Below are 16489 nucleotides of genomic sequence, written 5' to 3' on the forward strand. Positions count from 1 at the left end.
AAAGTAAAAGTTTTCTTTTATTTAATATTTTATTTTAAAAAAAATGTATATTCACCTAAGAGTTGCTCCGCCAATGCAGGATGCCCCCCGGGCCTCCTCCTCCTCTCAGATGGGACGTGTCGAGCCATCCTTCCGCGCACAAGTCACCCGCGAACACCCCGACCGTGATTTTATAACCGCGACCGCGAAAATAACTCTATAATCACTTCCGCGCGTTCCATGTTCGGCACTCGCGTTTAGAAAAAAAATCGCACGTCAAAAAATTCCGCCCGAATACTTAACGAACACGATACGACCGACGAACCGACTGCGGTTCGTATAATTATTAATTTCGGTTACGGCGATAGATGCAATTGCGTTGATCTGTAACCAAAAAAATATATAACTTAATCGTGGAGATATTAAAAATATTCAGTTTTAAAAAAGAATTTTTTCGAATCGCGAGGGTGTTTCTAATATCAAATTAAAAGATCTTAATGAAACGTAGTCAAATGTTTTTGCTGCATATGCGTACACGTTACAGATCCTGTTTATGTAACGAAATTCCAATTGCAAAATATGGCATAAGCAATAATGAATATGACACAATATTTCAGAACCATGCATTTGACCTTAGTAAACGCGAAAACTCAGGACGCATGAAAATGTCATTCAAATTGTCGCGTTGATTTTTGCAATCAAAAACTGGGGTTTCAATTAAAAAAAATTTGAAACAAACAAATTAAAGAAACAAAATTGATTTTCATGTGAGTCGCTTTAACATTTAACTTACTAAATGTTAAAATTAATCAAGTCGCTATTGATCAATAAAATTTTTACGCGTATATATGCATGCGACTGTTGTTCAGACTGTTGCAACATAATTAACCATTTATGTTTCATAACCATGATAAGATACATATATATACGATTATTGAATCATTATACGATACAGTGCATTTTTGTTCATGATCGAGTTTAGTTGCTGGTTAAAGACGTCGGTACAACTCGTATTATTCCAAAATTTTGCATTTGTGATCAAGAAACATAATATAATAAGTATAAAATATGACAGTAATCAATGGTTATATGAAAACTACTTTGTGGTTTCTTATCTCACTCGTATATCTTGTTTGTTCAGAACAAGTTTTTACTGCTAGAAACGTGAATGATGTCGATTTTTCAAAATCAAGGTAAATAAAATTAAATTGCATTAATTTATTAACTATCATAAAAAGTTAAATAAACTTCTTTTAAAATTCAACTTTAATAAATAAAAAAATTTTTTTTTCGCCTGTTTTGTGACCCTCGATTTCGGCATAATACTTGGACTTTTATTTTATTTTATCTGGCTCAAATAGACGTATATATTCGAATTGTGAACGTGAAAGTATGTTACTCGTAATTGCGCAATTATTTGTCAACAGAATCATTAACGTCATACATATTACATTTCATGAATACAATGCCCTGTAACGAAGCAGGCTTCGTCACACCAAACTGCTGAATTGAGAATTTTTAATCTAAAGTTGTCAGATTGCAGGTGGCAACATCAGTGCAAGATCGAATGCAGATAAATAAAATATAAAATAAACAGACAAATAATCTCTCATGAGCAATAATTTAAATACATTTAATTTAAACAATAAATGCTAGTTTCATTAATATATTTAAACCCCCAAAAAAATAGTAGTTGTGAAATTATATAAATATATCGAACATGTTAATCAAATTAAAAACTTCTTTTTAAACAAACGTTTTGTTACTTTTAGATTGGCGACAGTTTTGCCCTATCAATTATTAAATGATGATTCTAAAAAACTTGGAGTACAAAATACGAATGCAAAAATTAACGAATTGGAAATAGATCGAGAATCAATAATGGATCAAGCCAATAACATTCAAAATATAAACGTCATACAGAAAATTAAATCTGAAGATTGGGAGAAAATAAATTCTGTTCTTAAAAGTGACGAAATAAAATTGACTGAACTATCAAATATTGCAGAAGGTAAATGTATGTATACATGTAAAATTAATTAATACATTGGAAAATACAATTGTTCTGTTTCAGAAAACGAAAATCATAATAGATATCAACGATGTATAACCAACATTAAGAAAAAGCCAACAAAAAATTTACTAAAAGTTTTAATCGCTTTGATTAAAAAACTCTCTAATTAATTAATAAATTTTTCTAAAATGTTAAATTTCTTTTATTAATTATTATAATTAAGTGAGCGACGAAACGGTATTATTCAATAAAAATTAAGATAATGCTTTAAATAATAATACATAGATTAAATTTAAAAAAATCCTCCTATAGTTATTTTAAGAAAATATACATGCATTTTATAACTGCATTTCAATTACAATTAAGAATATTATCTAATTCGTAAAATTGCAAGAGATATTATACGTAACTATAAACAGTTGTTCAAAGAAAAAAAAATTAGTTCGTCATTAATCAATAAATTTGTTACACGTACATACGACTGTTGCTTAAACTGTTGCAACATAATTAACCATTTATATTTCATAACCATGAAAATAAGATTATGTATAAACGAATATAAGCAGCAGCAAAAAAAAAAAATTCAACGAAAGCAAAACTTGAAGGTCTTTTTAAATATTAAAAAAATTTAATAAAAAAAGTAGTACAATATAATAAAAAAAAGGTATTTTTTCAGAAAATATACTAATAATGAATGACATCAGTTTGTTATATTTGTTTTCTTTTTTCTTTGTGTAGAATTTTAACATTGTAATTGTGCAATTCCAAGGAGGAGCAACTGCTCCTCCTTGCCCCACCTTCCGAGCGTCCGTGCAATATGATTATTAAATCACCACATGATACAGTGCACTTTTGCTCATGATCGAGTTTAGTTGGTGTTTCAAGACGTCGGTGCAAATTATATTTTCTAGCCGATTGAAAAAATTTACATTTGTGATCAAGAAGCATAATTAAATATGCCAGTAATTAATGTGAGGATTACTTTGTGGCTCTTTATCTTACTCGTGTATCGTGCCTGTTCAGAAGAAGCTTCTACAACTAAAATCGTGGATAATGCGGATTCTTCAAAATCAAGGTAAGTAAAAATAATTTCTATTAACTTTTCAACTACCGTAAAAAGAAAAATAAATGAGACTTCTTCTAAAACCAACTTTAAGAAATTAAATAGTGATCTCAAAAACATAAGTTTCATCACCGGTTTAAATCTTAAAAAAAATGGTCAATTAATGTAAATATATAGAACGTGTTAATTAAATTAAAAATTTTTTTTCAAACAAACGTTTTGTAATTTTTAGATTGTCGACAGTTTTGCCTTATCAATCATTAAATGACGATGAACGTATCGCAAAAGATAATCTAAACAGATCACTCGTTTTACAAAAGCCATTAACACAGACGCAAAGTAAACGTGAGGAGTTAAAAGAAACAGTCGAAAAGAGAAAACGTTGTGGCACACATCAAAAAAATAGACTGTTATCGTCAACAAAGAAAGATAGGAATAATAGAGTAACAACCACTGATAAAAGTATCAACTTGAAAACTTTAAAGGAAAATTCAAATGGAGCGATAAAAGACGCAAAAAACTCGCTGGAAAAGTCAAAGGTAACGGCAAAGAGAACGCTAGCTAAAGCACCCGAGAACGAAATATTTCTGCGAATTCCCGCAGACGATTTAAATACGAAAGACGTGATTATAAATTTAAAATCTCAAGAAAGAGCAAATAAATGTAACACAGAGAAATGTATTTGCCGTTGTAAAGAAGAAAATTGTCGTAGCTCATCAAAGGAAAACTATTTAGGAACGTCTAGTTTCTCTGAAATAAATGAATCTGAAAGGCCGAATAATCGGAAATTAAAAATATTTGAAAACACGAAACCAGATAACTTGCAACAAAAATTATTAACATCATTGGACGAAAGTTCTCATGAATCGTCTCTTCCTAATTTAATCAACCAATTTCCAATACAATCTTATCAAGATAAAATAAATTTTTTTTCTATACCGATTCTATATGGAGTAATACCAAATGTTCCACCTTACGTAGTTAAGAAGGAAGGAAAGTATATCAATGTCGGAATTCCATTTACTTCATTCGAAGACAGGCCAGATTCTTTAGTCGAAAAAAATCAACCGATCGATCATAAAAATCCGTGCACCTGCTTATCCTTAATCGACAAGCAAGAAAATGAAAATTCCACGCCAGCTGCTTCATCTTCGGAAAATTACGTCGACGTAACAATTACTACAGAAACAACAAATAGCAAACCTGATAATCCGATTAGTCAAACTGAAAAGAACGAAGAATATAATTCGAAATTAATTACAGAAATTCCGAATGTAGATTCATCAATTAATTCAGACACAGAAATTAATTTAGTCTCAGATTATTCGACTGACACAATAAAAGCAAGTACTACCGTAAGTTCTTTTAATTTAAATGAAATTACGCCTAAGACTGAAAATTTTACTAATCAAATTGAAAAAAATTCAGATAATAATCTATCTAAATTCGAAACATCTTCGGAAGATTATTCAGATGCAAAAGATGCATCATCTTTTATTATTGGAATAAATGACGAAACACTTATAGATATCGAAGAATGTATACAATTGTACGGTCGCAATGTATGCGTACTTAGTGCAACGTCACCAAAAATGTTTCCTAAGCCGGCAGTGCAAAAAATGCCTTTTAAATATTCTACAGTAAAAATTCCGGAATATATCACGAAAACGTCTGTGGAAAAAGAAACGACGTTGAACAGCATTGATCATTTGGACAAATTAAAAACAACTAATTCACACTTTGCATCAGAATCGTTTAACGGGATCGACGAATCGAATGATGATTTAATAAATAAATATACTGAGTTGACTACAAAATTAAATAACGAAGCCTCCTTTCGTGAATCACATCAATTTCCTGAATCTGCGAAACAAACTTCTAAACCAGAAGTCAAATATGACGAAATAAAATCATTCAATAAAATAATAAATACGCATACTTCGACGAATCCGATAATTGACGAAACTACTAAGAGTGAAAAAATTAAATTAGAAAAAAGTAAAAGTCAGACAATTAAATTATCATTAAATCCAAATACCGAAGAGATCGAAAGTACAACTTTAAATGAAGGATTTCATTATTCTGATGCCAATTTTGAAAAGAAAATCTCTCAAGAACCTTCAAGCATAGAAACTACAACTATTAAATCCAACATCGAAAATAATTTTAAAAAGGAAGCGGAAAAAAATATAGTTGGAACTACTGTTCGTTCAGAAGAGATTTCTCAAGAACGACCCACGACGATGGAATATTTCGACGATAAAAAATCAAGTAAGTCAAGCTGCAAAGAAGATGTTAGTCGTCTTGAACCGCCCAAAGATTCGTCAACGAATAAATTACCATTTTGTGATAATACCTTGCTTCTAAATTCCATCAGAAAGATCATCAATGATTTTGCACTGGACCCTCGTTTAAATAAAATAAAAGATCTGGACGAAGATATTCTTCAAGCTCAGGGTAAAAATTTATTACCAGAAATTCTGCAAATTCCGAATCTGAAGAATATTTTGTCAGTACCACGGATAGAGAATACAATCGTGGAAAAAGTAAAAGACGTCTTGTCTCGTGTCACATCTATTTCCAGAGAAAAGTTCACAAACAACTGGTCGCACGGTATAATTAAAAATACTCTGCACAGTATATTGGATGCCCTTTCCGGTATTCGTCACAAGCACCCATCGATGACACTCGAGGAACGACAATTTAAAAACGGACAATGGGGAACTAAATTAGTAACCTTAGCGCCAATTTCGAAGCAACAGTTATCAAAAGAAATTCCGGAAACTTTGCGAGATCGTATAAAAAGTCTTTTAGGCTCTCCGGCGATTGCGTCACAAGCAGACAATCGTATCGTACAAAACATAATCGTAGAAAGTGTAAAAAGCAATTTGACCAACAATGGAGATGAACAAATAGACGATTCGATAATTCAAGTATTAAATAATATTCTTCAGGCGTTAAAAAATTCAAAAGGCACCGATGCACCGAAAAAGAACAATCAAGATACTAGTGACAAAGATGTAGACATAACTTTTTCGCAAAATATGCCTGCAAATAATCATGAAATAGAAATAGAAAGAGAAAAAGAAGCGACAAGTAAACCCACTGTCAAAATGGAAGAAAATATTGAAGGATTTAAACAAATTAAAAATATTAACGTGCAGGATAATACAAAAAAAAAATTAGTTGAACCGAAAATAACTTATCACAAAGCTATTTCGCAAAATAATCCTAAGATATTGGCAATTCTTGAACCAAATTTTACAACTGGACAATATGTAAATAATTATCGCATCGATGAAGAAACTGTTCAAGATACAACAATCGCGAATTTTCTACAAGAGACTTTACCTAATTATGCACAAGAATCGGATGGCATGTTTGCAAAAAATGTGGGAGAGACAAAGAATATTGAAGAAAATGTGAAACACACGTCAAATGAATATACGTCAAATGAATATTCAACTGAAATTAATCCGTTAATAATATTAGAAAGGATTAAATTTAATTTACCACCAACAAAGTATTATTCGCCAAAAATTTTAAAATACGTAACAAACCACCAAATCGACGATAAAAGTATTAAAATTACTACAGCATCCACAAACTTTAAACAAGAAACCTCAACCAATTATGCACAAATTTTACAAAATGAAGCAAACGCTAAAAATGTCGAAGATGAAATCAAAGACACATCCGCTGCTTCACGCGACAATTTTATTTCATCCCTAGCAAACAAAAACGTTCTGGAATCGCAAGAAAATTCACAAGAAAATTGTACTGTAGATAATATTATTAAAACCCAAGAAATTACTGAGGAGGTTCAACCTATGCAAACCTATGCAAAAGCTACGCATTTAAAAACAAAAGAAGCGATTGTTTCTTCCACAGAATCGTTTCTTAAAAATGATAACGAGTCTTCTCAACTATTTCCTTCATCAGCTGCTCCTGATAATATATCAGAACTTCTCAATTCACAACTCTATTACGTCAGTGACGGCATCAAGCTACCTTTGGAAATTACAAAACTGGAAGACGGTTCTTACGCATTGTCAATCTCGAAAAATATATGTGAGCAGATCCTAACAAAAAAATGTCCCTGTTGCGTACCGCTACAAGGATACGTAGTTCGATCATTAGAAAATCCTCAACAGAAAGAAAATATGCAGGCAACGACGTCAACGACTTTAGAAATAAAACACCAAGACAATATAAAAGATCATCACTTGGCTCAGCCACTAAGCACAGTGGCATTTTCAACGTTAACGAGAAGAAATGCCTTAAGAATACAAAAGTCAAAAGAAAGAGAGGAAAAAATAAACTCGAATCATTTGCAAAAAAAAACAGATGACAATTTAGAAATATTTTCAATACCTGTTGCTGACTTTGTAAAAAAATACAACTTAATACGTAACTTTAATATAGAAGAAACGGAACACAAATACAGTAATAAGTCGGAGGAAGAGCAACCCGTTATCAGAAAGACAAATGAATTATTCCATGAAAGTGACGACGATACTACTGAACTTAACAATCTGAAAAATATTCGCGAGAAAAAGAACATTCCAAATATAAATTCCCCGACGTTTCCAACTATTCGGAGGTTTCTCAACTTGAGGAAGAATTCTAAAGAACTTGGAGGACGAAAGGGAAACGCAGAAATAAACCAAACAAAAATAAGTCCAAAATCAAAATTGCGTCAAGCAAATAACATTCAAAACATAAACATAGTACAGAAGATAAAATCTGAAAACCAGGAGAGGATAAAACCTGTTCTTAAAGAAATAAATACTTCTGAAGAATCAAAAAAAAGCAGCGATGGAATAAAGTGGACCAAAATATCAAATATTGCAGAAGGTAATTATATATTTTTTATATATGTTCACATGTATATGTATAAATGTAATGTACTAAATAATATGGAAAAATAAAATTATTCTGTTTCAGGAAGTGCCGAGTTTTTTCGCGAAAAAGAAGGCAAAGAGCTCGCAGCAATGGAATTAAACGATAATAAATATGACGTTCCGAAAATTAATTACTTTAACGAAAATCTTGAGAAACCGTATAGATATCAACGAAATACGAATAACGTCAGAAATAAAAGAACAGAGCTGGTAAAATCTATGCTCTATTGGTTTAAAAATCTTTTGACAAATGAATAAATAATAAAGAATGTGATCTATATATAATACTTTAGCTATTAAATTTATTGAACTAAAACAAACCATGCAAACGCGAAGCGTGAGCTATTTTTCATTAAGTCCCGATTCGTACGCGTTATTATATTTATATAATCGGGGACATTAATTATTTATAATGATTTCTGTATTATAATTACAATTACGAACAACGATAAAAAAATTATGCGACTCACCAGTCTGCACGAGCTTCAGCGGAGTTGTAGTACGGCCGATGACTGTAACATAGCAAAGAAAATATTAATGTAGACATTAATAAGAAAAAAAGGTAAAAGTTTTTATTATTTAAAAAAATGTATATTCACCTAAGAGTTGCTCCGCCGACGCAGGATGCCCGTCCTGGGCCTGCTCCTCCTCTCAGTTGGGCTGTGGGAGTCGTCCTTCCGTGTATAAGGTCACTCGCGAGATAGTCCACACACTCCCGATCCCGATATATTTTCGATGTCGACACAACAAGCTACGACGTAAAAAGAGTCTCCTTGATCCTCCGATTAATTCTCGTCGGCAGGATTGCGGAACGAATGACTGCACCAAGCGGCGAATGAGACGAATCGCGACACGAAATGTTCCTCGCGACACAAAGTGTTCCTCGCGACACGAAATGTTCCTCGCGACACGAAATGTTCCTCGCAACACGAAATGTTCGTCGCGACACAAAATGTTCCTCGCGACACGAAATGTTCCTCGCGACACGAAATGTTCCTCGCGACACGAAATGTTCTCCTCGCGACACAAAGTGTTCCTCGCGACACGAAATGTTCCTCGCGACACAAAATGTTCTCCGCACACTGTACCTTCCTTGTGGTTCTCAAAAATCACTGTCTCGAAATGGGATGAGAGTCTCGGCCGCGACGAAGAAGATGGACGAGGTGCAGATCTCAGACTCCGACAATGGCGGCTGCCGGGACCCGCTAAACGTCGCCGAAGAAGATGGCGAGCGAAGCGAGGTTGGCGAGCGAAGCAGGTTGGCGAGCGAAGCGAGTTGGTAACGCTGACCACGCAGCGCAATTCACGGCGGCACGCTTCGTGTACGCTGCGCCCGCTATTTAACCTTGTTGTTCCAAAACACTTTCGACGCAAGAAACGAAGTACATATCAATGAATGCGATAACAGAGTACATAAAACGATTGTCCACCCCCGAGTTGAGGATGTCGAGACTTATTTGTACGCGACACTTTCCCGTCCGCGGTCGAAATCACGCGAAATTGCGGAGCGATTGACGACACGTCCACGCGCTCGAAGCTCCGCAGTAAGACTGATCGTCAGAGATTTCGGCTTAGAAGGTGTCGATCGCGAATCTTTTAGCTTTCTCACTCGCGATGAATAAATACTGCCGCGATATTCTGTGTGAAACTCTGCGGTTCACAATCCGTCTCAAAGACCGGCACTCTACGCGTGGCCGGCGTATGTTCTCGACTGCGCAACCGTTGCGTTGATCGTCAGCGACCAAGCGATTCATGGAGCGCTGTAATTGGTCGGCGCGCTGGAGTGACCCGATTGACGCCGAACCCCGACGATGTAGTTCGAATATTATTATACGCTAATAATCGCGGTTGAGACGCGGTAGAATCGGAAAAATCTGACATAAAAAAATATTTTTTCACGTAATTACAATGTTACAAAGAACATTTCTTTTTTTTACCGACAAATAATCTGTCTGATTTACGTTAGTTCTACGCTTCACCACCAAGAGCGCTCGGTAATTCTTTGCGTCACCAAGACACCAATACAGGTTACATACAGACTGGACTATAGTCGGAGTCTCTACCGTCTCTTGTTCGCGCGTCCACCGTCCACGACTGCATCTCTTTTGCGTGCCGCCGACCTCTTAGCTTTTAGTTCTGGTGGTTCTCGGTCCGCGTCAGGTGCGTACGTGTTTTGCCATCTCTCCTTCTCTCTCGTGGACAGCAATCCCGGATTTACGCGACGGTGTGTTTCAATTTTACAATCGCGGGATTAAGAGGGACATCCAGGTGACGAGAGAGCGACGGGAAAGTAATTCAATTCGCCGTCGAAACCTAGAATTCGCCGCGACGAAGAGCCTGGCCGGACCGTTGCGGTGACGACCGTGGGAAATCTCGAAAATGTTCCCACGCCGCCGCTGCGCTGCGAGTGTGTGTCGTGCGTACGTGTGAAATTCCACAGGGAGGATACAGCGGAGGAGGAAGGAAGGAAGGATGAGTGCCCAGGGGCAGGAGCACGGACACGCGGTGGTCGTGTGGGAATGGGAGAATCGCCACGGACGGTGGAGGCCCTACAGCCCGGCCGTGTCGCAGCATCTCGAGCGGGCCCATTACAAGAAACTCACGCGAGTGTTTCTTAACGATGCAGATCCTACCCTTGACAGGTCTGAAAACACGCGCTCGAAATGCGACCGCAGTTTATTCACCCCAATTGTACTTGCCTTTCTGTAAAAAGCACGACAGGTGTATGTTTTTCAGCTGGAAAAAAAAAAATTAAAGAAACAAGAGAAAGAGAGAAGCTGAGACTAAATTAAGCAGATGCACATATTGCCCATGATTGATTTAATTTTAAGCAGAAAAATTTATTATATTTTTAGTTGCTAATTATTTTGTAAGAAATTATTTTTTTTTTTTTATATATATATATTTTTTAATTTTAAATTTAAGTCAGAATTTTTGTAAATTAAATCACGGGAACTTTGCACAAAACAGAAACAAATCATTGTTGCACCTCTTACATTTTTACTTCTGGAAGATAATAATAATAATAAAATATATTTGGAATTTAGATACTACATTAATTTGAAGACAAAAACTCAATGCAGCGACGATGGCGACGAGACTCACAATGTCAGGAGAAAGTTTTATCTACCAGGTTCACCAGCTGGCAAAGGTGCCAAATGGGAATGGGCAGGTGACACGGACGATTGGCATACTTATGACATGGAAGTGCAATGTCTAATAGAAGAGGCTTGGGCGAGAGTAAGCAAATAATTATTGTAATATAAACGGCTTCCATGCTTGAATCTCATAATAAAATAATTTTTTTTAGGGTGACAAGACTATTGATATTTCTAAGACTTACTTGGGCTTCCCTTATATTATCAATTTTTGCAATTTAACACAAGTAAGATGCTGCAGTGGCTATGTAAGACCGATAAGACGCATACAACAAGCACCCTATCCATTAGTTAAAGTCGCATTGGAAGAATTGCAAGTCACTTCTGGAAGAAGATCTGCGTCAGTTACGGTCAAGAATTCCGCTGTCAAGGTTTCGCATAAAAAATCAAATAACGGAAATACGAAGAAAAATAGTAAAAAGGTGAATACCATCTTTTTTCAACATAATATTAATTCCTACAGAAATTTAATTCATGAATTATATTTTCAGGGTAAAAACGGAGAAACGAATGGCCCAACAAACATTGCACGCGTTATTCTTAGCAACTTCAACATATTTAGTAGTAAGCACGGCATCGAGAACAATCCCGCGGCAACGAATGTAGAATCCGGTCAGAAAAGAAAAACGTGGGACACTGTGCTGGATGTCGATTCTAGCAGTACTAAAAGCGGCCGCAGGCCAAGCGTAGATACCGTCTCCACGTATTTAAGTCACGAGAATCCAGTGGATTTGCTCGATAGCAGTATGGGAAGCGACGACGCGTTCAAAGATTCGATTCTCGGTGTGCACTTACAAAGATTATAATTTATTTGTAAATTTTTTTTTTAATTTATATATTAAGTAATACGTCTAATATTAATTAATTCTGTAGGAATAGATGCCACATCGGACGTCATATCCCAGTACGTTAAAGTGGTTGAAAGCGACGGCTCCGATTCATGTCCAGTATGTTTGGGTACTCCGGAACCATTGACAGTCGAATTAACACGTTGCAGGCATAGACTGCACTTAGCGTGTTTAAATGCAATGCTCAGCTGCCAGCAGCCACCTATGTACATACAGTGTCCGGTTTGCCGTATGATTTACGGTGAGAAAAGAGGCAACCAGCCGCCGGGTATGATGAACTGGACGCGGATACCGCGGTCGTTATCGGGCTTTCCAAACACCAATACTATACAAATCACTTACGAGTAAGAATTTAATTTTTCTATTAAAATTTACTAATAAATACATTTCACGTCATATTTATTTTTCAAAAAGATTTCTGGAAGAAATATTGCAAGCTTATATTAATCTCAATGTTAATTCTTTTAGTATTCCGTCCGGAATTCAGGGTAACGAACATCCAAATCCAGGTCAAGCATATTATGCCGTAGGCTTCCCCCGAGTATGCTATTTGCCGGACAATTCTCTCGGCCGTCGTGTATTGAGGCTGCTACAGATCGCATTCGAGCGCAGACTAATATTTACGATCGGCCGATCGGTCACTACCGGTCGCGAGGACGTTGTTACATGGAACGAGATTCACCATAAAACCGAGCTCGGACCATCCACGTCCGGCCACGGTTATCCTGACCACAGTTACCTCGAAAGAACACTCGCGGAATTGGCAGCTCAAGGTGTAACCGATGGACAATCGTCACCAATATATCAACAGCTGCATTAATTGCAATTACTAACGTAAACTAAAGTGAAAAAAAAATTTATGCAAAAATGTGTTAACTCGTGGTAATTTCGGAAAAGAGACTAACTATTTAAAATATAAAGTTTTAAACTATCTCTTTCTATTAGATGCGACAGTTTTTGCATAATGTACTACATCAAAAAACAGATACGGCGACAACAGCCAGTATATGTGACTCTATGCGGCCGAGGGAGAAGATTTTCGAGGTAAACTTAAGGTTCTTGTTAACGCTTTGCCTGCTTTTTGAAAAATTCATGGTTTAAAATAGAAAATAAATTTTTTTTAGTTTTTATTAACTCCTTTATGGGCAAAGGGTTAACACAAACTTAGAAATAAAAAGTAAAATACGAAAAAATTGCGGATATATATTCTAAAACATTATTTTTATTTTTATTCCGTGCTAAGCAAGGAACTGATTATATTTTAGAAAACTGAAAGTCTTAGATTTATATATATATCTTTACGTATGTCTATATAAGAAAGTATTTTATTACAACTAAAAAGGGAAGAAATCATCGACCGGCAGTATTAAAGTTATTTCATAAGATCTTAGTTTTATATATTTTGTAGAAAGAAACATACGTCTAACTTCCAGAAAAGTGCTTGCCAAGGAATTATTAAATTTTATCGGTCTTTCGTTGTAGTAGTTCGACAGGTGCAATCATATGAGTGACAATAGTTTGAACTAGAATAATACCTTTCGCATATTATTTGCCTAAATTACGTTAATTGAAGATGTAACAAATAGAGAAATATTAATGTTGTCGTTCAAAGTATATTCAAATTTTACTTTCAAAGTTAGTGCTAAGATATAAGAAGTTTTTTTTTTTGTATTCTAAATTATATTGATAATTCTTCAGGTAAAATTAATCTTTTTTTATACTTTATTCCCTAAATCTTGATTGCATCAAGTTTTAAGTTAATCGTTTATTAAGTTAATTAAGATTACGATGAGCGATTAACGTGTATCAAACTAACAGATTAAAATTGATTAATTTTTAGCTAATTAGAAAAAAGAAAACTGATTTAGTGAGGTTTGTTTTTATTCGTTAAATTTAATTATGATTTTAATAATCGCACGAGCATCTTTCAGATGAATGTTTATTTATGCGTGGCTGTTAGATGGCGCGTTCTTGCGATGCGATTAAAATGGCCGAAAATTGATTTTTTACTGTGCCATCCGAACACAATATTCTCCTTTTGTCGCTCGCGGAAGTCGAATATTAAGTGTTTTTTTTTTCAACAAATCAGCCGACGAAACTACGACAAATTTAGACGGAACGTTCGATCGATTGACCGCGTCAGACGTGTAACTCGCGGCGACTTCACTCCAGTGTATCGCAATTTCGCGCATTATTTTACCCTCTCTTGTTTTCACGCTCTACAAACGTCGAAATGAGTGCTCAGGGCGAGCACAATTGTGTTCTATGTGAGATGAAACTGGACACAAAAGAGGCACTGCAGGAGCACTTTAGGTATGTACCTTGGATTGCGTCAAATCATAACCAAGTCGAGAGGTTTTCACAGCTGGTCCGCAAGCTGAGTAACCGTGATTCCGATGTTATCGGCGTCGTAGAATAAATTTTGATGTAATTGATACAGGAAACATGCAAATAAAGAGATAGATATGCGCGGACAGCCAGTGAAATGTAAGAACGAGGATACACGATGCGATATTTGTAATCGAACATTTGAAACAATACCAGCAGCGCTAAGGCACAGGTTTAAGGTCCACTCCAATTTGTCAACAAAGTTCTATTGCTCCTATTGCGGAAAGCAGTTTCCTTTAAAGGTAAAAAATAATATAAAATGTTTTACAGCTCTATTTACTGTCCTTTATCTTTAAATAATAATCTCACAGAAATGCATGTGTTTAGAATCACAGAGACAATCATTTATTCTCACACAATTTGACTGAAGGTGAGGATAAGGATGAGTACAAAAAATGTGAAGAATGCAATGTGATATTCTACAACCAGAAAGCACTGGATTATCATTTTCGTTCCATTCATAAAAGGTAACTTTAGCTGATTTAAAAACTACATTAAAAAATGCATATTTATGAAATTATTATTATGTAATTTTTTTTTTTGTTTTGTTTTTTGTTTAGAATGATCTACTTGTTCCAACCTATAGCCACTCCTCCACCCAGCAACAAAATTAAATTGAACTCTATGAATGATGCCTTGAGTGTGTACTACTGTCATTTGTGTGGTGTTGAGTATGTTATAAAATTTAATTTGCAACAGCATTTAGAAAAGATGCATACAAAAGTAAGGAAGATAAATGCATTACGATATATATATATAATTAAAAAAATATTTTAAATAAAAATAAATGATTATAAAGTATAATTAATTAAAAATTGTAACTGAATTTTAATATAAATTTGTTTCACAGAAAGAAAGGGAAAACATGCCAGAAGATTTGATCAAATGTACAGTATGTTCAGCATTATTTTACAACAAGAGAGCCTACAACATTCACAATAGTTATCATCAGCCAGATGATTTGTATGTAACTTCTGAGCAACAGAGAATGCAAACGGTAACCAAAGTCGATCAAGATTTTGATATTAGGAGAGTAGAGGCTGCAGCCGAAAAATATGTACCACGATCTAATGTATTTAAAAGGACAATTAAGGAAAGAGCAGAGGTAAACCAGCTTTATATTCTTTCAAGTTTTTCTTCTTATAATCCTAGTACCGAAATAGTACAAAATATAATTAAATTTACGATGGAAAAATCTTGTAGTAATATATATATTATATAGTTGTATTATATACGTACAATAATTTAATCTAATAAATTATGTAAATTTAGCCAAATAAAGTGCAGAAGAGTCAAATTAAGACAGAAAACGAATCAGAACATGAGACAGAAAATGAAATAGAAAGTCATTTAGAAATTAAAACAGAAATAAAGAGAGAGAGATGCATGTCTTTGGATGAATCTGTGGATATCAACGAATTCAGCGATTCAGAAAGCGACGTCCCATTGAAGCAAAGAATCGCCAGCTAACGGAAATTTTTTTTCGATTTTATTTTTCATAATTAATCTTGTTTCAATGAAACTTTGTTATATGAAGAATTTTAAAATTACTGCTGCAATCGTGATAACTGTCAAATTTAGTTTCGAGCTTTCTCTTCATAATTGTTAATATAGTATATGCATATACATGCATGTTATACAAGTTCGGAAAATATGAAATCAGTAGGTCTGTTGTATATTCAATTCTGTTTTTGATACGCATTTAAAAAGTACAACTGCAACTAAATATAAGTAGCTATCAACGTTAAAGTATAAAACCAAATTCTAATAAGAAACAAAAAAAAACAGTAATTATGATAATTTAATAAGTTTTAAATAATTTTTTTTATGTTTTGATACGTATATATATAAAATAAATATATATAAAAATATATATAAAATCGAATACCATATATATTTTTATATATAACCACGTGAACACGAGGATCTGCAACATCCGAGTCGGAGAAATGACCTGCTTATAATTGTATTTAGAATTAAAACAAAATATAATAAAATATTCAATAAACAATTGTTATTAAAAATGACTGGCGTCATCTGCAAGCTTTGATAAGCGCTGTGCTCCTTCATTTTTGTAAATACATTCAGATAAAAATAAGTTGAAAGAAACATGTGTTCACGGGGTACCGAATAAG

General features: G+C 34.5%; 4 protein-coding genes and 1 long non-coding RNA gene across 5 annotated transcripts in view; 3 read left to right on the forward strand and 2 right to left on the reverse strand.

The window, feature by feature from the left end:
• The window catches only part of LOC139104477 (uncharacterized), a 47321-nt gene extending 47126 nt beyond the window's left edge, over positions 1–195 (reverse strand). Inside the window, exon 1 of the mRNA XM_070660010.1 lies at positions 56–195. The gene's annotated coding sequence lies outside the window, so the exon portion shown is untranslated. The remainder of the gene's footprint in view (positions 1–55) is intronic.
• Positions 196–275: 80 nt separating this feature from the next.
• LOC139103841 (uncharacterized) lies at positions 276–9788 on the reverse strand. Its single transcript, XR_011545955.1, has 3 exons — positions 8560–9788; positions 8431–8472; positions 276–363 (listed from the first exon to the last, which is right to left on the reverse strand). It is a non-coding gene; the product is annotated as an uncharacterized lncRNA (long non-coding RNA).
• On the forward strand, positions 2715–8534 carry LOC139104004 (uncharacterized). Its single transcript, XM_070659223.1, has 3 exons — positions 2715–3068; positions 3289–7913; positions 8004–8534. Exons 1-3 carry the CDS (start codon positions 2950–2952, stop codon positions 8216–8218), a joined length of 4959 nt encoding a protein of 1652 aa, XP_070515324.1. The 5' UTR covers positions 2715–2949; the 3' UTR covers positions 8219–8534.
• A 195-nt stretch (positions 9789–9983) lies between the features above and the next one.
• Positions 9984–13351, forward strand: Dx (deltex E3 ubiquitin ligase). Its single transcript, XM_070658847.1, has 6 exons — positions 9984–10602; positions 11008–11200; positions 11271–11540; positions 11610–11901; positions 11992–12310; positions 12435–13351. Exons 1-6 carry the CDS (start codon positions 10433–10435, stop codon positions 12784–12786), a joined length of 1596 nt encoding a protein of 531 aa, XP_070514948.1. The 5' UTR covers positions 9984–10432; the 3' UTR covers positions 12787–13351.
• A 150-nt stretch (positions 13352–13501) lies between these two features.
• LOC139103827 (zinc finger protein 765) lies at positions 13502–16365 on the forward strand. Its single transcript, XM_070658879.1, has 6 exons — positions 13502–14279; positions 14407–14596; positions 14682–14821; positions 14915–15077; positions 15205–15459; positions 15627–16365. Exons 1-6 carry the CDS (start codon positions 14200–14202, stop codon positions 15822–15824), a joined length of 1026 nt encoding a protein of 341 aa, XP_070514980.1. The 5' UTR covers positions 13502–14199; the 3' UTR covers positions 15825–16365.
• The last annotated feature ends 124 nt before the right edge of the window (positions 16366–16489 follow it).

The sequence above is a fragment of the Cardiocondyla obscurior genome, linkage group LG07 (assembly GCF_019399895.1).
Source record: "Cardiocondyla obscurior isolate alpha-2009 linkage group LG07, Cobs3.1, whole genome shotgun sequence".
Taxonomy (NCBI): domain Eukaryota; kingdom Metazoa; phylum Arthropoda; class Insecta; order Hymenoptera; family Formicidae; genus Cardiocondyla; species Cardiocondyla obscurior.